A 23,400-nucleotide genomic window follows, 5' to 3' on the forward strand; every position below is an offset into this window, starting at 1 on the left:
TATTTTTAAAATTTGAATTAAAGTATGCACTAATTGCATTTATGGTTCCAAAAAAAGAAAAAATTATATACAAATCATAAATATATGACCACAATATTATGCACTTTCCATATACTCCCTCCATTCCACCGTAACAGAGGCATTTCGTTTTGAGCACTCATTTTGAAAAAATAATAGTAATAAATAGTTAAAGTGAAGAAAGCTTCATTACATTATTCTCTCTTTTACTTTTCTGTCTCCACTTTAACTATTTATTAGTATTATTTTTTCAAAATAAGAGCTCAAAACGATACGCCTCTATTACTGTGGAACGAAGGGAGTACTATATAAGCACCCATATATTTTAGTTAAAGCCATAAATAAGCTTATTTTTTTTCAAATAAATTAGTTTTTGGTTGTATAAAATTTAGTCACGTAAATTTGTTAGTTCTTGAAAATCCGCTGGACAAGCTATTGCTGTGTGTGTCACCGCATAGGATGAAATCTCTACCCTTCTTTTTCACTCTCAGTGCTGATTGAAGAACACAAGCAAAAATAAACAAAGATTTCTTCTCCTTTTTTCATAATGGAGTAGAAAACTGATGACATGTGATGTGACGAATCCTTCCATATTTTCCTCCCTCTGTTTATCTCACTGATCCAGTACCAATCTCTTTTTATTTGCACACTCTTTATATACCAAGTAATTACATTTTCGAAGTATTGTATTTCCTTCTTTCTATAATAATAGAGTTATTTTGTCACTCTGATACTTTCCATACTAATAGAGTCATTTTCCCTTTTAGTAAAAATCAACACATTTTTTACCATACCTACTTTACATTCTCTTACTTTATTCTCTCTTATCTCTCTACCTTTTTCATTTGCCACTTTTTTCCCCTTTCCTTAACTCACCTAACACAATTTTTCTTAATCCCCGTACCAAAAAGAAACGCCTCCATCACTATGGAACGGAGGAAGTAGTTTTTATGTTATTGAGTTTGCACTAGCAATAAATAGTGAAGTAAGGGTTTGAGTAATTTATCTGGTTTGCCTGTGTGCATTTAATATTCATCATATAATTCAGAATCATTCTTTTATGTGCGTGTGTTGTAGTAGTATGTTTTCTAGAATTTTGAGATTCCATGATTTTATAGCCTTTGATGTATGTCAATATTTTATTTTCAGCTATGTTATGTTGTTACTGTTGAAAGTGGTTATGGTGAAGATTAGTATAGTAAGGAGTAAGTTATCATGGTTGATTTGAAACAATTGTTACTCTCAGTTACTTGGAATGTGGTTGCTTAGCTAGTGACCTTTATTCGTTATCGTCGTTGCAGACAGCTTCAGGTGAGATGGGAAAGACGATTCAAGTGTCCGGCTTCCCTTGGCTTTATTCTGCTGAAAGTATCAGAAAGTTCTTCTTTAAGCATACTGAATTGCGTAAACTATTTGGTCCTATATATGCTATACAAGTAAAAAATGGGAAACAAGGATCGAGGGCTTATGCTGTAATCCAATTTGTGAATAACCTCGATGATAGGACATTAACACGTCTGACAATTGTGGCCATTTTATTTTGAAATTCTGGGATGCACAAGATATTGTGCCAAATCCTAGAACATATGACAATGTTATGGATGGTGTATATCTGTTTTTGGGATGCCAGTTATCAGAAGAGAGGTTTTCAGTGCTGTGGATGGCTGCAAATGTTTCTATTAAATTTGGAACGGGGCTGAAGATTATGCACTTATTATTGTCTCATAAATCAATTGAATACAAGCTTCAGCTCTACCATGATAATATATGGCAGGTTGTGTTGTATGATTCAGGCAATCAAGCTGCTAAGATGCTTCTCATACAGGTCCGATTTGAATATTACTTTGCTTGATCTGTTATCTTATGTCCCTTCGTATTCATTTATATATGTATACATATCAAATGAAATTAGTAGTAGTTACATTGCATTCTTGTTGTTTGTGAAATGTAACTGTTGATTGTTTCTATCTGTCTTAGATCACATTTTGTCGTTTCGAGTGTAAGAAAAATATGCTGAAGAACACTGGATTTCTGCACATTATCATCATTTACAGATCACCTTCTCACTTGATTTTACTGATATGTTTTTGTCTTCTGTCCTGTAGTTATATGGAGCACCGCGAATATACAAGAAGCTTGCAGACTCTAGGTATAGCTATTTCCATCAAACTCCAGATGATCAGTGGGTCCGAACAACTGATTTTACCCCATCATCGTGTATTGGACAATCTTCCGGTATATGTATCCAACTTCCTAGTGACATTGAACTTCCAGATTTTGAAAGACACTTTTTATACTATAAAGAAAGTAAAACACCTTTCACATTGAAATATGGAGTGCCATTTTGTGAAAATCTGGATCTAGTTCCGATTATGCAACCTCCTCGAGGTCTTGAGTTGCCATATAGACTACTATTCAAGGTCTGTTGTTTGGTACAAACCGGATGTCTTCCAGGGCCGAAGCTAGATGAAAATTTCTATCAGTTGCTTAATCCAGAAAGATATGATATTGCATACCTTGAGCAGCTTTTGGAAAAGCTTTACTATTTGAAGGAGTGCTGTTATAATCCTCACTCATGGCTTATCGAGCAGCATCAGAGCTACAGTGCCTTCAAGAAACCGAAACCTCATGTTGTGGATGATGACCTGGTGCATATTCACAGGGTTCAAGTCACTCCAACCAAAGTGTATTTCCATGGCCCGGAAGTGAATGTATCAAATCGCGTGTTGCGCAACTTCCATGATCACATTGACAATTTTCTTCGTGTTTCATTTTTGGAAGAGGACTGGAGTAAGATGTATGCATCTGATTTAGCACCAAGGGGAGCTGATGGGGATGAGAACACAAGAACAAAGTTGTATTCGAGGATACTTTCAACTCTGAGGAATGGCATCACTATTGGGAGCAAGAAATTCGAGTTTCTTGCGTTTTCCTCGAGTCAACTAAGGGAGAACTCCCTCTGGTATAAGGAGGTGGATGGGCGACTTCAGTTCCATACGGAACGTGGCAAAATATGCTGCGAGGCTTGGCCAGTCCTTTGGTTCATCCACGGAGACGCTAAGTGTTACTCAGAATGAGGTTGATAAAATCCCCGACGTCGAGGTTGTAAGAGATGAAACAACATATATCTTCTCTGATGGGATTGGAAAGATATCAGTCGACTTTGCACAAAGAGTTGCGATAAAAATGTGGACTCAGAAGCAATATACCATCTGCCTTCCAGATCAGGTATGGTGGCTACAAAGGGGTCGTGGCAATCGATCCGAATTCATCAGTGAAGATGTCACTGAGACTGAGCATGTTGAAGTACCAATCAGATGATACAAAACTAAACGTCCTTGGATGGAGCAAATATCAACCTTGCTTCTTGAATTGCCAAATCATCACACTCTTATCCACTCTTGGAGTCGCGGATCATGTCTTTGAGAAGAAGCAAAGTGAAGCAGTAGCTCAGCTGAATGATATTTTATTCGATCCGTTCAAGGCTCTAGAAGCTTTGGATCTCATGTCTCTAGGAGAAAACACTTACATCTTTAAGGAAATGTTGAAATGTGGGTATAAACAAAGAGCCGTTTCTTGCAATGATGCTGCAAACTATCCGCTCATCACAACTGTTGGATTTGCGGATCAAATCTAGAATATTTTATCCGACAAGGTAGAAATATGATGGGATGTCTCGATGAAACAGGCACCTTAGAATATGGACAAGTATTTGTGCAATATTCTGGCACCGGGCAGAGGAGGTTCTACGAGGAATCCATTGATGAGTATACATCTAGTGACCGTAATTACATTGTTAAAGGAAAGGTGGCTGTTGCTAAGAACCCATGCTTGCACCCTGGTGATCTTCGGGTTCTAGAAGCTATTGATGTTCCAGCATTGCATCACATGGTGAACTGCATAGTTTTCCCTCAGAAAGGAATGAGGTAAACACTCACTTGTTTCTGGTTTCTTGCATTAATTGTATTAACATAAGATTGTTGAAGGCTGATAATGTTGTAATAACTGACCACATCCAAACGAATGTTCTGGGAGTGATTTGGATGGAGATATATATTTTGTTTGTTGGGACCCTGACATGATTCCACCGGAACAATTCCCACCTATGGATTACGATCCTGCCCCAGCCACACACCTCGATCATGAGGTTACCATTGAGGTACATTACTCTATCTATCTTTCATGAATCATTGTATCTTCTTTGCAACTTTATATTTGTAAGTTTGGTATGTTTTATGTTCTTGTCTGTGTTATAGGAAGTCCAAGAATACTTCACCAACTACATCTTGAATGAGAGTTTAGGAATGATTGCCAATGCCCACATTGTCTTCGCTGACAAGGAGCCATCCATGGCCTTGAGCAGTCCTTGTTTGGAGCTAGCTAAGTTACACTCAGTGGCAGTCGACTTCCCCAAAACCGGCAGACCTGCACAGATCCCTCCTAAACTACGCGTCAAAGAATACCCTGATTTCATGGAGAAGCTCAACAAGCCCACTTGTGAATCCAAGGGTGTGATAGGTAAGCTTTTCAGGGAGGTGAAGGATCTCGCCACTGACACAACTTCCTTGAAGTTCACAAAAGAAGTGGCTAGAAGCTCCTACGATGCTGACATGGAAGTTGATGGTTTCAGAGACTACATTGAGGAAGCATTCGACCACAAAACCCGCTATGACTGTAAACTGGGGAACTTGATGGACTACTATGGCATCAAGACTGAGGGTGAGGTATTGAGCAGAGCTATCATGAAGATGTCAAAAACCTTTGACCGCAGAAAGAGCACTGAAGCGATTGGTGCTGCAGTGAAGTCTCTGAGAAATGAAGCCAGATCATGGTTCAAGAAAGGAACCAAATCGGGCAATCAATATGCAATGGCCTCGGCTTGGTATCACGTGACATACCATTCTGATTTTTGGGGTCATTACAACAAGGATATGAAGTCGAAGAGGAATCACTACATTAGTTTCCCATGGTGTGTTTACGACAAGCTTGTCCATATCAAGAATGAGAATGCAAGAAACTCTCACTCAAAAAACAGCTCAGGTCAAGAAGGAATCAAGAAGAAGAATGCAAGAAAAGACCACTCGAAAAGCAGCTTAGATCAAGGAGTCAGGAAGGAGAATGCAAGAAAAGATCACTCAAAAAGCAGTTCATGTCAGGAAATGATGAACAAAGAGAATACTGCAAGTAAAGATCACGCAACAAGCAACTCAGATCAAGGAGGATGCAAGAAAATATGGATGAAAAAGGAGTTCAAAGGTCTTTCCTTGAAATGAGTATCTTGAGATGAAAGTTGCCATGTGGAGTACATATTTAAAGACTTAAAGAGCATTTGGTTCTGGTCATATTTAAACTAGACTTGTATTTGTGTATCTCATTATCTAAGCTAGAGATGCTTCAGTTTGAATGCAGTGAGATTGTGATTTCTGAGTTTGGATGAGTTGGAAAGAGAAGTTAAAACAAAAACAGTTTCAAAAAGTCTTAAGAAGCAAATGGAATATTGTAAAATAATCATTTAATATATTTTTAATTTAATAATGTTTAATTACTTATTTTCTAAAGCCTGGTTTTGTACAAGTCAGTTTCAAAGATCAAAGTTTCGAAGGTCCAGTCCAATTATACTTCAAAAAGTTTTCAAATCCCAAATATTTACCTATTGACACTATTATAATACTAATACTCCTTATAAAATATACTACTAGTCTTGTTTTAACAGTTCTGTTTAAACCTAATATCATTCCCTTGTAATGTCTGGACTTGGAAAACCGGTTTCTGTGATTTCTGCAAAATGTAAAAAGAAGAAAACACTTTAACTGTGGAAAAATGTCTCACTATCCAAAACTTACATTCCATCTATTACACAAAATTTTACAATCAAACACATGAACACTGCAGCAACCACTCTAACAAGACTCTCACCTTTCTATGTCTGCTGTATCGCGTCGTGTCAACAATCTTTTCTTCCAAACACTTGGTAATCGAACAAGATAGATGGCAAAATATAGCCCTAGAAAGACGTTGAAGGAGGCCAAGAACTCAGTTGGCAAATGTGGATGCAGAATAACATTAACTCATGAACTCGAAGGAATTAAAGTTCTATATTCCTTCTCCGTGATTGATCTTATGCCGTGGGGATCCGACTCAACATCCTCCATGCCTTCTTTCGCGGGGTAGCCTAGGGCTCGTGCTTGTAGCCATTGGTCTATCACACCACAGCTGATGGCATACTTGATCGAGCGCTCCAAGTAGCCTTTATCCGATATGAGATGTGGCTGAACGGTCAACATTCTCATCAAACCTGAACCAGTATCAAGGAAAGAAATATCAGCTATCAGCAGAGACAAACATTAAGGTAGTTATGGAAGTAGCCCGTGTAAGAGAAACAACATTTCATTAATAAGATGCACAAAGATATAATGCCATGTTATGAGTGATGGAATCATAGTGTCCGGAATGAACGGTCCATAAAAAAGTCAACAAGTATAAGTTTGTTCAGTTACCTGCAACAATGCCATCTCCTGATGCAGACATGTCGGAGGTGTATGGAGTAACAGGCGCATCCTCCATTCCAAGAACAGCACCATTGTGCTCCTTGGTATAGTAATGTATCTTGGAAGTCCCATTCGTTACAAACAGAATCTTGAGACCATCATGCCAGAGCTGAGATACGACTTCTGGAGAATAATGAGTGAACTTAGACTTGCAGTTGTCTTTGGTATCAAATTTTTCTGATGGTATTATCCCACAGAGAAATTCAAGCTCTTGCTTCGTGACCTCAATGATATCAGCAAGATTCCAAGCTCTCTGTATGAATATCTTGGTTTCTTCACTAGATTGCCAGAGTGGCAATGGAAGGTTGAGATCGAAAAATATTACACTTCCAAGCTTCTTAGAGATCTTGATAGCTCGTAGTGCTGTGGATCTCGTGTTCCGGTCAAGGAGACTGGATGCATTGAAGTAAAACATTTTTGCCTGAATGTTTCATACCCCATCAGTAAATACACAATCTACAAGCTCGAGCACAAAGTAGAGCATGCTCGATAAACAACAAGATAGTGCAAGTAAACTATATGAACTATCTTTTTGGCAGAACGACAAACCATTGTAGCCTAAATGATCAATACCTTATGAGTTATGAGTAAACATGCAATGTTCAAGCTCGAGCACGAATTAGAGCAAGCATGATAACGACATAGATGATTGATGAAATAGATCAAATTCTTCAAGAACTAAAGCCGAGATAACTAACCTCTTTCAACACATCAACATTGATCTCAGACTGCGACAAACAATCCTCAGCGCACGGCTTGGAGCTAGTCATCCTCAAGCCACCCCTCTTAACAACCTTCATGCGTGAAACAGCCGTCTCCCTACTATCATCTATGCGTACTGATCTCGTTTGCACTCTGTTGCTGTTGAGAAAATGCAACAAAGACTGGCCAAACGCATCATCCCCCAGTTTTCCCATGAAGGCGACCTTACCCCCCAAACTTGCAAGAGCTACTGCAACATTACTTGCAGATCCTCCAGAAGCCCTAACAAACTTCTCCGGCTCCCACAGGACGTCCTTCTTGCTCTCGTGGAACTCATAGTCGATGAGTCTGTTGGCCCGCCTTCCTGCTGGGACAAATGCGTGTTGAGCTGCACCAAAACAACAAACTAGAGGCGGCCATCCGTAGGTGAAGCTTATATCCTCCCCATCATCTATGTCAAGCTCTAGCTCCTCTTCACTGTCTTCATCCAAAGTCGAGATAAACGTCTCCCCCTCACCATCACTCAATTCTGTCTCACTACCTAGACTATCTGCGACATCAGCCTTCTTGCTGCGCCTTCTCTGCCTTGTCGGCTTCTTAGTCCCACCATCTTCTTCCAACGCCTTGGATGTCGATGTAGCTGCACAGAAACACAATTAGATTCACATACCAATTCATCCAAATTCGAGCAAGATTCAACCTTTTTTTCGAGTTCTAGGCTTGGTTTTCTTCGAATCCTCAGCTGAATCTGCAGGTTTGAGCAATGCTTCATCTCCAACACTGTCAGTGACTGCAGAAACTTCATCTGGAATCTCCACTACTTTTTTGGTTCTTGTAGAAGCTCGCTTAGTAGTTTTTCGAGTCTTTTTCTCGACAACTACCGCTTCTCCATCCGATTCAGGTTCAGGTGAAGAACCGGTTGTTTTACTCCTAGAGACTGCCATAACTATATTTCCCTTTAATCCAAAATCTTGAATTTTCCATAAGTTTATACAAGGGGAATTCCCTTTCGATTGCCACCTGCATAACCTGCTCAAACAAAATGTAACAAAAATCTGAATACATCTGGAATCACTTCAAACAGCAGAAAAAATACCGAATTCCGATTAAGCAAGAGATAAAAGAGCTAACTTTGCTTTCATTCACACAGATATTTCAAGAATTTGTTTAATATTTTCAGAAGAGAAAGATGAAGAAGAGACCTGGGTATCAAAGAAAACTGTGTGAAAGAAATTGATGCCATCCCATAAAGATTCTACAAAACCCCCACAAAATCTTGGAAAGGGGTTTAGGGGAGAGAGTTCAGTGTCGAGCTAGTAGAAATAGTAGATAATTCTGATATCAAATTTATTTATTTATATTAATGTCTTAAGGCAATTGGAATCAAATGACTTTTATATCCCTTCATCGACAACAGTCTCACCAGTCACCACTAGGCACTAGGTTTCATTTCAAGATTGCTTTTTCTTCATAAATTATTAAACTTAACTTTCAACTTCCTCCGCCATAGATACCAAATCTTTAGAATTAACTGCAAAATTCACGTGGGTTAGCAAAATTAATGCAAAATACAACATTGGGACTCGCTGACAAAGCATTTCTTGGGATGAATTTTATCAAACAGGTGGTGCCCGTTAAATGCGGTAGGAGAGCTGCCAAGACTTCATTTGCAGGTGATCCTTTTTGCCACTTTAAAACATTTTTCCCATTGATATGAACTTCTTCAAGTAGTTATGATCTGCAGAAATCATACACCAATGAAGAATGCGTGTATGTTTGAATTAATGAACCAGTGTAAATTGGAAGGACAGCCTCTGTGTGTGTGTTGTTGAAATAGTAGAATATATTTTATTTGCTGAAATTTAGTGAGACAAAATTGTCAATGAAAGGGAAGAAGAAGGTGCCACCGAAGAATTCGACAGAAATTCTTGCTATTCGAAGTTTGGAGCTTATATTTTCTTCGATCTATATATGATCTGTATTTGCATTTCATCTGCATTTGTATTTATATTTGCAACAATAGATCCAATGCAAATTTGTATGCTAATGAGGTGATTTTGCTCCCGACAGCAGCAAGATTGTGCCTCTCCCGCCGATTTCATGATGCTCCGGTGGAGGTTAACTCCGAAGAGCAGGAAGTTGTGATTGCTATAGGAAGCAATGTGGGTGACAGGGTTCATAATTTTGAGGAGGCGTTGCAACGGATGAAGAAATCAGACATTCAGATCACGAGACACGCCTGCTTGTACGAGACTGAACCCGCCTATGTAACTGACCAGCCTCGGTTCCTCAATTCTGCTGTTAGAGGAACCACAAAGCTCGGCCCTCATAAGCTGCTGGCGGTGCTGAAGGAGATTGAGAGGGACTTGGGCCGAACTGCTGGCATTAGGTACGGCCCTAGGCCAATCGACTTAGACATTCTGTTTTATGGGAGTCGGACTGTCAACACCGATTCTCTCACCATCCCACATGAGAGAATATGGGAGAGGCCTTTTGTGATGGCCCCCTTGATTGATCTGCTGGGGGTTCAAGCGGATAATGAGACGGTTAAATCTTGGCACTCGCTGTCGAAGCATCCGGGTGGGCTCTTTGAGGCATGGGAGGAGCTGGGAGGCGAGTCACTCGTTGGGAAGGATGGGATGGAAAGAGTGTTGCCAGTCGGGAACCGGCTGTGGAGTTGGTCTGCAAACACCTCTGTCATGGGGGTTCTGAATGTGACTCCTGATAGTTTTAGCGATGGGGGAAAGTTTCTGTCTGTCGAATCAGCAGTTTCCCGGGTTCGATCCATGCTTGCAGAAGGTGCAGATATAGTCGACTTAGGGGCACAATCAACGCGTCCCATGGCATCTAAGCTGTCTCCTGAGCAAGAGCTTGATAGACTGATCCCCGTCTTGGAAGCTGTCAGAGATATGCCGGAGATGGTGGGGAAGCTGATATCTATCGACACTTTCCATTCGCAGGTTGCATTAGAGGCGGTCAGCAAGGGAGCTCATCTTGTCAACGACGTGTCTGGTGGAAAGCTGGATGCGAATATGCATCATGTGGTGGCTTCCCTTGGAATTCCTTACATCGTGATGCACATGAGAGGTGATCCATCCACAATGCAAAATCAAGAGAATCTAGTGTACGATGATGTGTGTAGTGATGCGGCGTCCGAGCTTTGCACGAGGGTTAGAGATGCTGAGATATCCGGTATTCCAGCATGGAAGATGATCATAGATCCTGGGATCGGATTCTCCAAGAATACTGAACAAAACTTGGACATTCTCATGGGGTTGCCAGCCATCCGATCTGAGATTGGTAAGAAGAGCTTAGCCTTGGCCCACGCCCCGTTGCTAGTAGGGCCTTCGAGGAAGAGATTCTTGGGAGAAATCTGTGGTCGGACCGTAGCAGGTGAGCGAGATCCAGCCACTGTTGCCGCTGTCACAGCTGCAGTTCTGGGTGGAGCAAATATAGTGAGAGTGCATAATGTGAGAGATAACAGAGATGCTGTCAAACTCTGTGATGCCATGCTTCATAGGAGAAGAAACAGAGACTCTTAACCATGTTCACTTCCCTTTTTGTGTTCTTCCATTTCAGTTCACATTGACAAATGCTTTTTGACAATCATGATTTATGGACATACCAAACTGTATTGAAATTTTGTAGCAAGAAAAAGTAACAGCTTGCAAGATGTATCTTGGACAATTCTTTCCATTTTTTGATATCCCAAAATATGTAACAATCGCATGAAAAGAACAAAGGATAGCATTGAATCAAAGTGATTCTACAAATCATGGAAGCTAGAGTTGATTCTGTGTTTAATCCAAGGCTCAAGCAGTCTGATTCAAAACCTCAGCTTCAGCCTTTGCCATAGGATCATCCTTAGCATCAGCATCATCCTTCTCGCCTTCTCTCTCCTCGGCCATCTTCTTTCTGTGCAAGTCTTCAGCTGCCTCCATCGCTGCTCGTTGCTCTGCTTGAAGCTGCAACATTTCCTTTTCTTGCTGCTGCCTCTCGAACCAGGTGTCAGCATCCTCCCAAACTGCCATTTTAACAAACAGATTAGTCCGAATTCAATGTCTATTAAGCCCCATAGGCCATTATGCAGTAATCTGCCATTTTTCATCCAAAACATTATCAATATGCTGTGTGTTCCTTCTTCATTCTAATTACTGAAGTTAGGATTTTGACCATAGCAATAAACTGATTCTAACATTCTATATCGCATAAGAACTGCTTCAACATTTTGATATCCCTAGCTAAATATCTTGAGCAATACCAAAAGTTTTTGATTCAATTCGCCTCAAATCCGAAAGCAAACAATTCATAGGCGATGCTTCACAATTCACAGATTTAGCCCTAGAAGTAGATTTTGAATGAACACAACTTCAATTTCCGCCCAAAGTCACTAAATTCTCAATTCAACAACCGAGTAGCATAAACCCTACCAAAAATCTCAAAATCTTCCATCGAGCAGCATTCAATTAAAAAATTATATGAAATCGTAACCGAATTCAAAACGTAGAAAAAGAAGCTTACTAGGTTTGGCGGCCCAGCCCTGCTCTCCACCCTTGATTTTCTCGGGAAGCGCATAATTGACGGTGAGAACGCGGCCGTAGAGTTCAGCGCCGTCCATATTGTCCATGGCGGAAGCGGCGTCTTCTCTCTCTAGAAAAGTGACGAAGCCGAAGGAGCGGTGCTTCTGCGTGGCCTGGTCCAGCGGCGTCTTGACATCCTTAATGTCTCCGAAGGGGATGAAGGCGGCGTGGAGTATTTGCTCGTTCACTTCCTCGGCCAGACCGCCGACGTAGAGAGTGTTCTTCTGCACTCCTTCATTCATGGCGATTTCTTCCTTTCTCCGCGAATCGCGTAATTTGCTCGTTTAGACGATCAATGGCGGTAGACGAGTGCCGTCAAATAGGTTTTCGCTGAATTTTCATATTCACCCCTTAGCTTCTGCGGAGTATAAATTTGGGAAAAATTTATATTTTTCACCAAGGTCCTTGCATTATCCTTTTTAAGTTATTTTGCATGCTTTATGTTGGTTTCTTTTATTTTTATGGATTATAATAGGATTTGGATTTAGTAGGGATGATTCGATGAACATTCAGATTTTGGATTGAACTTTTGTCCAATCTAAATTGATTTAAATCTAATTCAATCTGAAATTCTGAATTCTACAAAATTCTAACTTAAAATCCAAAATCAGTGCGTTTCTGAAAAATCCGAAGTTACATAAAAACGTAGTATAAAAATCCAACGCTAAAAATCTGAAAATTTAACAATCCAATACTAAAATCTAAAATTCTACTATTAGAATTCTGTAACATATGTTACTTGTTCGATTTATCTCTATTTTATTCTCTTTCCACTTAACAAACAAAATAATACTGCTGCATTAAATCTAGTGTTGCCCAAAGAATAAGTCAGCTTTCTTGGGACGAAGACAGTATAAATATATTTCAATTTGCAGGTTACTTCGAAATTTAAAATATCCTATCCGAACATATGAAATATTTAAAAAATCCGATCCGAACCGAATCTGAAATAGTTCGAATTGAATTTAAAATTTTAGTTTGGTTCAAATCTAATTCTCAAATTTTGGAAATTTTTTATCCCCTTTAGAGCATCTCCAATGCAAATAGGCCAGCTATAGGCCAGCCACTCTCTCTCCCTGCCACGTCAGCAGCACTAAAAATCCACCTGCCACATCGATTTAGGTCAACCATAGGCCATCCATAGGCCAGCCACAATAAAAATAATTCAAAATATACTACATTTACGGAATTAAAATTACGATTAAATTACGGAATTATATTTATGACACATATACGGGAAAATTCGTTAATTGCATTAAAAAAAGGTACATAGATAAAAAAAATTACATAATAAAGAAAAAAAAACTATCGACGTGCAGTCCTCCATGCCCACAACTCTTCAATTATATCCTTTTGGAGTTGAATATGAGCTTCCACTTGGCGCATGTCGGCATATTCCTTGAGGCGGCCGGCTTCATCGAGAGGTACCCCACGTCGTACGCTAGGTGGCCATTTCGTGGCTTGGACCGGCTTCATCGTCATTGGCCCAACTAGTCGGTTGTACGCCTTCGTCTTCGACGATCATGTTGTGCATGATAATGCATGCGTACATTATTTGGAAAACGCATCTGACATCCCACAAACGCGTTGGACCCTTAATTGCCGCCCATCGAGACTGGAGCACACCAAATGCGCGCTCCACGTCCTTGCGCGCCGACTCCTGCCTTTCCGCAAATTAGGCCTTCCTTTCATCACTTGCGTGCCTAATCGTCTTCACAAAGACAGGCCATCTAGGGTATATCTCATCCGCCAAGTAGTAGCCCATATCATGCCGGTTGTCGTTGGCCACAAATGAGACGGCTGGACCGATGCCCCGACACTTCTCGTTGAATAGGGGCGACGAGTTGAGGACGTTGAGGTCGTTGTTTGACCCGGCTACCCCAAAATATGCATGCCAGATCCACAGCCGGTAATCAGCTACGGCCTCGAGGATCATCGTGGGATTCTTTGACTTGTAGTCGGTCGTGTAGGCCTCCTTCCAGGCAGTCGGACAGTTCTTCCACTCCCAATGCATACAATCTATGCTACCTAACATCCCGGGGAACCCATGCTTGCTCCCCGTGCATCTGCATCAAATGCTGACAATCTTGGGGAGTAGGGCTTCGAAGGTACTGCTCACCGAAAATGTTTATCACGCCCTCACAGAAATACTTCAGACATTCCAGGGCTGTCGACTCACCGATGTGGAGGTACTCATCCCACATGTCTGCCGCCGCCTCCGTAGGCCAACTGCCTGATTGCCGCCGTGCACTTTTGAATAGGGGTGTGGCCGGGTCTGCCAACCGCATCGTGCCTGAAGCGGAAACACAGATATCGACGCTCCAAAGCGTCAACGATACGCATAAACAACTCCCTGCGCATTTTAAAACGCCGCCTGAACATGTTTGCGGGAAACCGCGGGTTCTCTGAAAAGTAGTCGTCATATAGCCGCTGATGTGGAGCTACGTGATCTCGATCAATCATTACTCGGCGGTGGACAATCCGTGGAGGGCGAGGTATCGCCTGCTGTTCCACCCTACGCATGTACCGCTCCATCTCGCGGTTCATGTAGGCCTCCATAGCGTCGTTCATCCTCCGTTCGTACTCCTCAGCATCCCCACCACTACCACCACCGCTACCACCCGCGTTACTCATCGCTCGATGATGCTCTTGTACATAAATTTAGAGAGGGAGAAAACTCGTTAAAACAAGTGGTGCAAATGAAAATGAAACTAAAATCGCGTTTATATAGGTTTAAAAAAAAATCGAAATTGAGCGCGGCCGATCGCTGGCCGGTCGGCACGCCACAATGGCGGCCAGCGCCACGCGATCGGCTAGCCCACGCCGCTTTTTTCGCCGATTTTGCGCTGGCCTACTCCAATGGTTCGGCTAGCCGACCGGCTAGCCACACGAATCGGCTAGCCGGCATTGGAGATGCTCTTAGAGCATCCACAATAAGAATAGGCCAGCCACTCTCTTCCCCTGCCACGTCATCGGCACTAAAAATCCACCTTGCCACATCATCATTTTACTCAAATAGGCTAGCCTAAGGCCAGCCACAGGCTAGCCGCAATAAAAATAATTAAAAAACAACTACATTTACGGAATTAAATTTACGATAAATTACGGAATTAAATTTACGAGACATATATGGGAAAATTCATTCATTTCATTTTTTAAAAAAAGGTACATAGATAAAAAAAAAAGTACATAATTTTTTATAAAAAAAAATGGGCTTCACACACGAGCCCCGTCTCTCTCTACTCTTCATCGTCGTCGCCGCCGTCCTCGCCGCCGCCACCTGGGACCTCCACATCGGTGGCATCTGAACCCCCTATCCGTGCCCTCGCGACATCCAAATCGACCCGCATGCTCTCGAGCATCGAGTGAAGAAACCTCTTCTCCGTGGGGTCAGTGGCGGCCTTCCAATCTGGAAGACCTTGTACATCTGCTCCCGCGTTTTTTTACGCGAGAAGAAGGTGTACGTGGGTAGGGGGGCGGGGGCTGCCGACTGGACCTCCTGGGGCGATAGGGGGAGGATCCCCTCGCTGCCCGTTGCGCCCGCTTTTGGCCAACCGGGTGAGTGCGGGTCGCAAATGATGGAGGGGACGGAAACTCCTCGAGCATCCGGGGGGAGGTCGTGGGAACCGCCGCTGTTGCCGCCGCCGTAATCGCCGGAATAGTTCAACTTCGCTTCTTCGGCCACCCGGCGTCGACCCCCGCCCGAAACTTCTCGGAGTCCTTCAGCACCAGATAGCGGTTCTAGAAGGTGAACTCCTTATATTTCCCCTTCACGGGGAACAGACTCTCCGCTATCCTCCGGCGGTCCTCCTCCGTCACGCCCACTACTCCTCATGCGGAGGGCGTTGGCGTACAAGCCCGAAAATTGGCCGACCGCGGCCCTGATGCGTTCCCACCCCTTCCGGCACTCCTCCCCGGTGTAGTCCTTTCCGTGCGGGCAGTTCTTCCTGTATGCGCGCTCTAATCTTAGCCCACATGTTGACGATCCGCTGGTTGTTCGCAACCAGCGGATCGTCGCAAACCGACAACCACGCCTTGGCCAGGGCGACATACTCATCTTCCGTCCACTTCCTCCGTGCGGGGTGTCGTCAACATCCGGCTGCGACGACTCGCCGACCACCTTGCTCTTCTTCTTCGGCGCGGCCCGACGACCCCCATTGATGGAACCGGCAGCGGAAGCGGTGTTGAACTTGATTATCATAATTTTACAATTATTAATCACACCAATAAATCACATAATAATCAGATCTATTTAGCAAATTATTTAGACAAAATCTATTCGCGTAATTATCACATGTATCATGCTCATAACTTGAATTAATCATGCTTTAAGAATATTGAAACCTAAAACATGCTTTTCTACGGAGCAGAAAAGTACCTAATTAATTCTCCAAAAAATTGAAGATGGCTAGCTTCTTCTCCACGTGATGCTTTGAATACTAGACCACAAATCTTCTCTCTGGTCCCCGAACTGTACTACTACTCCAATATCAGTGTGGGCTGATCTTACTAGAATACTATGACTTAAATAAAGAAGACAGAAGAAATCCTTTTGGGAATAGGAGTGGAATTCGAAAATTCCTACAGCTGGGGAGGCTGAAATTTTCGAAAATTACAAATAATGAAATTGTGTTATTTCTGTCTCCTTTATTCTCCTATTTATATTAAGTTCCTTTTGGGCCCAGACAGGGATCTATGGAAGGTTTTGGATATGGGCTCATCCAATTTACTTTTTACTAATTAAATTGAACCCACAATTTAATATAAGTTATAATTGGAATATTACGAGCAACCACTACAGAAGTAATATTGAACTCTCCCCATCCAAATCCGAAATTACAAGTAATCCGGGTTTCCGTTTAACTTTCATTTCCCGCGCTTAAGATTAAAATGTCCATTAATTAATTAATGTCTGCTATTGACTTAATTAATTAACTTCTTGTTAATTCCAAGAGTGGACTTAGCATGAAACGTTTATTTATTATTCATAGAGTAATCAAACTCCAACTAGCTAGGTTCCGAATAATAAAACATTGTTTCGCGCTCCTCTTGAGGACATTATCAAACGAGACTCAGCTCGCGCATGATTCAATATAATAGCAATCCTAGCACCGCTAGATATTGATCACCACTACCCAATATATCAGGATAATTGGGTTACGAAAAACCCGCACCATTTGATAAGTCAAAGTAATGCATAATCAATACCGTATGCTCAATACTAACCTACTTTGATTAAGAAACAAATATTTATCAAGACCTCGCCTTTCAGTAGATAGCCAAGGACAAGTCTTGCTGTTAGATCCGTTCAGTCTGCTATACCACACCAATGTCATCTTATTTCAGTAAGGCTTAGAAATATGCGGACTGACATTGCAACCTTTCTCGATGGATAGTCAAATTCCATCTAGGTTATGAAATTCATCTTTTTCTTTGTTTAGAACTGACCGTGTTACCTTAAAGTGGACGACGCCCACAACCGGTCTACTAAAACAAAGACTTAGACTTTGTTAAGTTAACTTATACATTTAAACATGTATTAACATCTATTAAATGTAAAACATAACAACATTATGACAAAAATAATCTGTTTTATTCATTGGAAAATAAAATAAGAGTTTTACAGTATTCAATCACTCGAAACGTGATTTCTAGTATACAAACTCTAACACCCCCACCCCCTAAAGTGTCCATCTCCCCGATATCGAACCCCAGCTCATGCAATGAGAAACGGTCATCCCGAGTGAACTGCGTCTCCACTGGGTCGACGTGTGAGACGAAAGCTGTCAAAAAAATCAAGAGTGGGACGATAGACCGTGCCCCCCCCCTCCGATGACCCCTGCAACCCGGGATGCATACAGTGCTACATGCCGGGATGCATCCCTCCTTGAGCGTCCGCCATCAATCCCATCATCTGGCTGTAGCATCTGCTGCGGCATCTGGGGCATACCCATCTGCCCCTGCATCCCCCCTGCGCGCCCGCCATCAACCCCATCAACTGTTGCCAAGGGTTGTTGTACCCTTGGCCCATCTGCCCGCCCATCTGCCCTCATCCAGACCCCACGGGTACCGTGAGAGTCTGAGATCCGCTCGTCGCCAGACTGAACTCGTTGTTATTGTCCATCGCTCGATGTTGCTCTTGTACATAAATTTAGAGAGAGAAAAAACTCGTTAAAACAAGTGGTGCAAATGAAAATGAAACTAAAATCGCGTATATATAGTGTTTCAAAAAAAATCAAAAAATAAAAATAAAAAACGGCGCTGGCCGGCACGCCACAATGGCGGCCAGCGCCTGGAAATTGGCGTGCGCTCGCCGGTTTCTACGCCGATTTGTCGCTAGCCGGTCCCAATGGTTCGGCTAGCCGACTGGCTAGCGACGCGAATCAACTAGCCGGTGCACTAGCCGCCATTGTGGATGCTATTAAGAGTTAGGGTTGCAATAGTGGTATAGAATAACCAATCATTTTTTGTAGACAAATGGATGTAAATTTAAAAGTCTTGCTACCAATGACTCGAACTCGGGAGTTTTGACCTATGGCATTACATAGTGCTTGGCTAACTTACATCCACATATTGCAATCAATCATTTATTACGAGGAATTGCACAATACTCCTTTTCTTTTTCTATACATTCGAGCCACTATTGGTCAAATAATTTGTGGATCAATCAATTATTTTGAACATTTCTTAATATTTAGATATTATTACTCTTATTTGATAAGAAATGACTTTGTTATTTACAATTTTTAGATATCGAACACCAAAAGTATGTCACAATTTTCTTTTTTAACATCTACCAAAAAATATCATTTTCTATTTTGATAATACTACCATATACCCATTCGTTAAACTCAAGCCTCTAATATAAGAACGTTTCAATTTTCAACAATTTGATTCAGTTTCTTCACTCATACCATGTCCAAATAATTATGTCTATCAAACATTTGTTCAAACATATGCCTTAAAAGAAATGTTCATTTTCTATGGACGAAAAAAATATAAAAAGCATTTTGTATGGGTTCATATAAATTACAAAAGTTTCTACTCCAAATCACACAATAATTCAACCTGATAAAAACTAAAAAATATTCAAATAAATGTAAACAGATTTCACCTGCAAATAAGGCTCCTTATATTTATTGCGATTGTATCAAAATATTTATACCAAGCAACGCCCACATTAGTATTGGACCGCTTAACTTATAAAAAGGGCATTCATTTTTAATCATTATGCTTCGCTATTTATTTGGGCCTACGAATTTATGTAAGCTTTCGAAAGAGATAGGACAATTTAATCCAATTTTCACTTATATTCGGTCACAATCATATACCCCCAAAATATTTTAATAAGAATTGATTGCACCCCTAATATGGGGAATACGTGTTTGACACTTATCTGAATGGTAAAATATAGCACATTTCTTTTTAATTTTGTCCAATATTTGAGATTACTTTCCAAATCCACAAATGGGGAAAGTTCTACTCAATTGTTCAATCTCCCCTTTTCACTAAACTCATTTGACTACAATGAGATTTCACAGTCATGTGTACTTTTAATATATGAAGAGCAATGGTGACTAATCAGTATATTTTTTAAATTTTCTATATACAATGTTCATTTTGACATATACAATTGTAATAAGAAGATAAAAGAATATGCTCCAACAATATTCACATATATGTATATTTTTTCAATAATCAAAAGAACCTTTGTGACTTGTGTCACATCACATGCACAAAACAAGGTCGCATGTCTAAGGCCTTAATTTATATACATGATCCCAATTAGTAGAACGTGTTAAACTACGTGCAGGAAGGATTAAATGTAGCCAAAAATAGGTGACAGTTTGCTGTAAATCCATGTTCTTACAACAAATAATCAATCATGGAAGGCTTGTTCTAACCATGTTCTATTCAAATTCAATATATATTTATATTTTTATTCCACTCTTTATCTGTCAGCTCATCTACACACAACTTTCTCTCTCACTGAGAAAAAAAAGTACATTCTGTAAGTATTTGATTTCATGTGGGGTGTAAATTATTTAATTCCATCTTCAAACATCCAACACGTCGCAGTACTATTTTCATTATTTTCAATAAAAAGTTAACGCCAGCCAATTTGTCCAGCTCTTCGTCGGTGCCATTTTTTTTTACTATTTGCTTATTTATGGTCTTATGGAGAAGAGGTTTAATCTAAAAACGAATTAAATTCTTTAATAGCCATGTCTCAATATCACTGTTTTATTTCTATTCAAATTTAAAATTCTGACTTATTGATGCCAAAAAATGATTCAAATTTACGAAACTTGAGCAGGAGGGTTCGATATGGCCTTAAAAAAGTTTGAAATTCAAAATTTATACGAAATATATTTGCATAATTTCTACCTAAAAATGATGATGGTTTGCTATATATTTTAGTAATGTCAGTATTTTTACAAATAATCTAAATTGTAGAGATATAAAGGATGATTTACTTCTTTTGTTGCTATTCATGGACAATTAAATTGTTTGATTTTGTTTGTCTCAAATGCATGATGTGTGATTGGACCGGTGGAAAATATTATCATGACTTAATAAAGGGGTCATAATTTTCTTCTTCTTTGTGATAAAGACATTACAAGAATTTTTAATATTCAAAATCTCACTCCAAAACAGCCCATGACAGTTGTATGAACTACAAAGAGCAAGGGCATGGGCTTAATTTGATTCTAATTTTCAAAATTTGAAAAATATTGGTGAAAAGTTGTTTCACTATTTTAATCCATTAGATTACAAAAGCAAAAAGGTGTCATTTTTAGATCCAAAACGAACAAGGATTGTACCATTTAATTTCAAATAACTCTTAGCAAGCACAAATTTAATGGAATGGGCTCATCGTCTCATGGAATTGATGATTATTAGTATAAAATTATGTCAAAATTCCAAATTTCCATCCACAAATCAGTGAGATATTTGTTGCACATTATATCAACCGACTTTATCCCAACAAAAAGGGGGAGAAAAAATTTAGAATCTTTAAATATCTTCAATGAGATGGTCAACAAATACTACTACTACTACTTAGGAGTAGTTAATTACACTTAAAAATAAAAGCAAATTGCTAAATAATTCGTCAGTGAAACACATTTTTAAAAATTTTAAAAATACATTACCAATGATACATGGTGGTATATTCAGTCGATATAAAATACTACATGGATATAATGACGAAGGACAAAATAATACTACCATCTAATTAAGTTTAAAAGGTGTTTTGTTCATTCTTCGTAATTTATGTTTCAAATTTTGTAAAGATAAAACGCACCAAAATTTTTGACCATGATTTACCCTAAAAATAATTAAATAAATTACAATAAAGGAGAAATAAATACAAAGACCAAGGCCCTCAAGACTCCATTCTTCTCTATATAAGCCAACCTCAAAATTCAGAAATAGCAGCCCATCCCTCTCTCTCTCCTCAACCTCAAGCATTGCAGATTCGCAGGCTACAATGGCGGAGCAGAAAGCGACACCGCTGCTGAAGGACGAGTTGGACATAGTGATTCCGACCATCAGAAACCTTGATTTCTTGGAGATGTGGAGGCCCTTCTTCGAGCCCTACCATCTCATCATTGTTCAAGATGGCGACCCCTCCAAAGTCATCAACGTCCCTGAGGGCTTCGATTACGAGCTCTACAATCGCAACGACATCAACAGGATTCTCGGCCCCAAGGCCTCCTGCATCTCCTTCAAGGACTCTGCTTGCAGATGCTTCGGCTACATGGTCTCCAAGAAGAAGTATATCTACACCATCGATGACGATTGCTTCGTGAGTGTTTCGATCGTTTCGTTTTTGTTAATTTTTCATGTGTTTGTGGTCAATTTCGATTCAAGATCGGATCTTTGGCGTTTTGCTTTTGTGTGTTTGGTTGGGAGTGATGTGAAAGATTGGATCTTTGATGATGGGTTTGGATTTTTTCTCTTGGGATGTTTGGGGTTTAACGTGGGTTTTGAATTTGTGTTTGGATCCGATTTTGATTTGTTAGTTTCTAGTTCGATTTGATTCAATTTTGTTGATTTGTGAAAATTCAGATTAGTTGCTCATGGTTTGTTGAAGTATTTTGATTTGTTCAAGATGTTGATATAATGCATATACTATGCTGATTTATCTTGAGAAGTTTAGATCTAAAGCTTTGATCTTCATATTATGAATAGCTCAATGGACATGTTTATGCTATGTGTGTGAAAGCATGAAAAAAATTGAAATTTTGTTGACATTGTTCTGAAATATTTTATTCAACTTCTACGAATTTGTGCATTGTTGACATTATCCTCACCAATGTGTGCAGGTTGCCAAGGACCCGACTGGGAAAGACATCAACGCTCTCGAGCAGCACATTAAGAACCTCTTGAGTCCATCGACTCCCCATTTCTTCAACACCCTATACGATCCGTACAGGGAGGGTGCGGACTTTGTCCGTGGCTATCCTTTCAGCATGCGTGAGGGTCAACACACTGCTGTCTCTCACGGCCTATGGCTCAACATCCCTGATTATGATGCTCCCACTCAGCTTGTCAAGCCCCGTGAGAGGAACACCAGGCACGCCTCACTGAAGTTCTTAAGACTGTTGTGATACGTTTATAACTTGTGATCATTGCTAATTGTTCTTGATCTCAATGTGTGTTTGCAGATACGTGGATGCTGTCCTGACGATCCCCAAGGGAACCCTCTTCCCGATGTGTGGTATGAATTTGGGATTCAACCGTGATCTCATCGGACCTGCAATGTACTTTGGACTTATGGGAGACGGCCAGCCCATTGGGCGATACGATGACATGTGGGCCGGTTGGTGCACCAAGGTACAACTCCTGCACTTCGTCGTACCATCTTCGTTCCTTTGAAACTGTAGGGGTGCTTAATAAAGAAATGTGATCTTTCCATTCGTGCAGGTGATATGCGACCACTTGAACCTTGGGATCAAGACGGGGCTGCCCTACATCTGGCACAGCAAGGCGAGCAACCCGTTTGTGAATCTGAAGAAGGAATATAAGGGAATCTACTGGCAGGAGGATATCATCCCGTTTTTCCAGGCGGTGAAGCTCCCCAAGGAGTGCACGACTGTGCAGCAATGCTACCTTGAACTGGCGAAAGAGGTGAAGGCGAAACTCTCAGACATCGATCCCTACTTCACTAAACTGGCTGATGCTATGGTGACATGGATTGAGGCTTGGGATGAGCTCAACCCTACTGGACCAGGAGCTTCCTCTGCTGCTCCTGCTGCTGCTGCTAAATAGATTTGCATCAAAATTTATATCAGTAATTTTAGTTTCTTTACATTACTGTCGTTTATTTTTAATCCTGAGTTGGTTAGGGGTTTGATTGGAGAGACGTTGGTTAATTTATTTAACCTTTTATAATTTATTAAGATTTTTGTCTTGAGGGATTATTTCATATTATGTCAATTTGGATTCTTCGAGTATTATTCATATATATTTTTCCATCCACTGTTCCTTGATAATTTCTGTCCATTTGAAGCTTTTGATCTACATATACCAATACATTTCCAAGT

At 40.6% G+C, this 23,400-nt stretch overlaps 4 protein-coding genes and 1 pseudogene across 5 annotated transcripts; 3 read left to right on the forward strand and 2 right to left on the reverse strand.

The window, feature by feature from the left end:
- Positions 1–922: 922 nt before the first annotated feature.
- On the forward strand, positions 923–5,495 carry LOC125204677 (annotated as a pseudogene).
- Positions 5,496–5,804: 309 nt separating this feature from the next.
- Positions 5,805–8,610, reverse strand: LOC125204324 (fructokinase-like 2, chloroplastic). Its single transcript, XM_048102943.1, has 5 exons — positions 8,471–8,610; positions 7,969–8,297; positions 7,265–7,908; positions 6,516–6,987; positions 5,805–6,313 (listed from the first exon to the last, which is right to left on the reverse strand). The coding sequence occupies exons 1-5, from the start codon at positions 8,509–8,511 to the stop codon at positions 6,087–6,089; spliced, it is 1,713 nt and encodes a 570-aa protein (XP_047958900.1). The 5' UTR covers positions 8,512–8,610; the 3' UTR covers positions 5,805–6,086.
- An 87-nt stretch (positions 8,611–8,697) lies between these two features.
- Positions 8,698–10,955, forward strand: LOC125204325 (folate synthesis bifunctional protein, mitochondrial). 2 transcript variants are annotated; one of them, XM_048102945.1, is made up of 2 exons: positions 8,698–8,941; positions 9,339–10,955. In XM_048102945.1, the coding sequence occupies exons 1-2, from the start codon at positions 8,830–8,832 to the stop codon at positions 10,808–10,810; spliced, it is 1,584 nt and encodes a 527-aa protein (XP_047958902.1). In that variant the 5' UTR covers positions 8,698–8,829; the 3' UTR covers positions 10,811–10,955. The 2 variants fall into 2 exon arrangements, with proteins under 2 accessions (XP_047958902.1, XP_047958903.1); XM_048102946.1 differs by having other exon boundaries at positions 9,342–10,955.
- LOC125204326 (peptidyl-prolyl cis-trans isomerase E) lies at positions 10,948–12,198 on the reverse strand. The gene is made up of 2 exons (XM_048102947.1): positions 11,790–12,198; positions 10,948–11,292 (listed from the first exon to the last, which is right to left on the reverse strand). Exons 1-2 carry the CDS (start codon positions 12,088–12,090, stop codon positions 11,081–11,083), a joined length of 513 nt encoding a protein of 170 aa, XP_047958904.1. The 5' UTR covers positions 12,091–12,198; the 3' UTR covers positions 10,948–11,080.
- Positions 12,199–21,265: 9,067 nt separating this feature from the next.
- On the forward strand, positions 21,266–23,331 carry LOC125207210 (probable UDP-arabinopyranose mutase 2). Its single transcript, XM_048106455.1, has 4 exons — positions 21,266–21,659; positions 22,180–22,430; positions 22,522–22,690; positions 22,781–23,331. The coding sequence occupies exons 1-4, from the start codon at positions 21,342–21,344 to the stop codon at positions 23,123–23,125; spliced, it is 1,083 nt and encodes a 360-aa protein (XP_047962412.1). The 5' UTR covers positions 21,266–21,341; the 3' UTR covers positions 23,126–23,331.
- The last annotated feature ends 69 nt before the right edge of the window (positions 23,332–23,400 follow it).

This window comes from Salvia hispanica, chromosome 2 (genome assembly GCF_023119035.1).
Source record: "Salvia hispanica cultivar TCC Black 2014 chromosome 2, UniMelb_Shisp_WGS_1.0, whole genome shotgun sequence".
In the NCBI taxonomy this organism is placed as follows: domain Eukaryota; kingdom Viridiplantae; phylum Streptophyta; class Magnoliopsida; order Lamiales; family Lamiaceae; genus Salvia; species Salvia hispanica.

Bases quoted from the DNA above. Each gene is read 5' to 3' on its own strand.
- LOC125207210 (XM_048106455.1), top strand. From the start codon at position 21,342: ATGGCGGAGCAGAAAGCGACACCGCTGCTGAAGGACGAGTTGGACATA. The intron at 21,660-22,179 runs GTGAGTGTTTCG...CAATGTGTGCAG, and splicing joins CCATCGATGACGATTGCTTC to GTTGCCAAGGACCCGACTGG. The intron at 22,691-22,780 runs GTACAACTCCTG...CCATTCGTGCAG, and splicing joins GGGCCGGTTGGTGCACCAAG to GTGATATGCGACCACTTGAA.
- LOC125204326 (XM_048102947.1), bottom strand. From the start codon at position 12,090: ATGAATGAAGGAGTGCAGAAGAACACTCTCTACGTCGGCGGTCTGGCC. The intron at 11,293-11,789 runs GTAAGCTTCTTT...TTAAAATGGCAG, and splicing joins GGGCTGGGCCGCCAAACCTA to TTTGGGAGGATGCTGACACC.
- LOC125204324 (XM_048102943.1), bottom strand. From the start codon at position 8,511: ATGGCATCAATTTCTTTCACACAGTTTTCTTTGATACCCAG. The intron at 6,988-7,264 runs GTTAGTTATCTC...TGAAACATTCAG, and splicing joins ATGTTGATGTGTTGAAAGAG to GCAAAAATGTTTTACTTCAA. The intron at 6,314-6,515 runs GTAACTGAACAA...ATACTGGTTCAG, and splicing joins AGGAGATGGCATTGTTGCAG to GTTTGATGAGAATGTTGACC.
- LOC125204325 (XM_048102945.1), top strand. From the start codon at position 8,830: ATGCAAAATACAACATTGGGACTCGCTGACAAAGCATTTCTTGGGATG. The intron at 8,942-9,338 runs GTGATCCTTTTT...TGCTCCCGACAG, and splicing joins TGCCAAGACTTCATTTGCAG to CAGCAAGATTGTGCCTCTCC.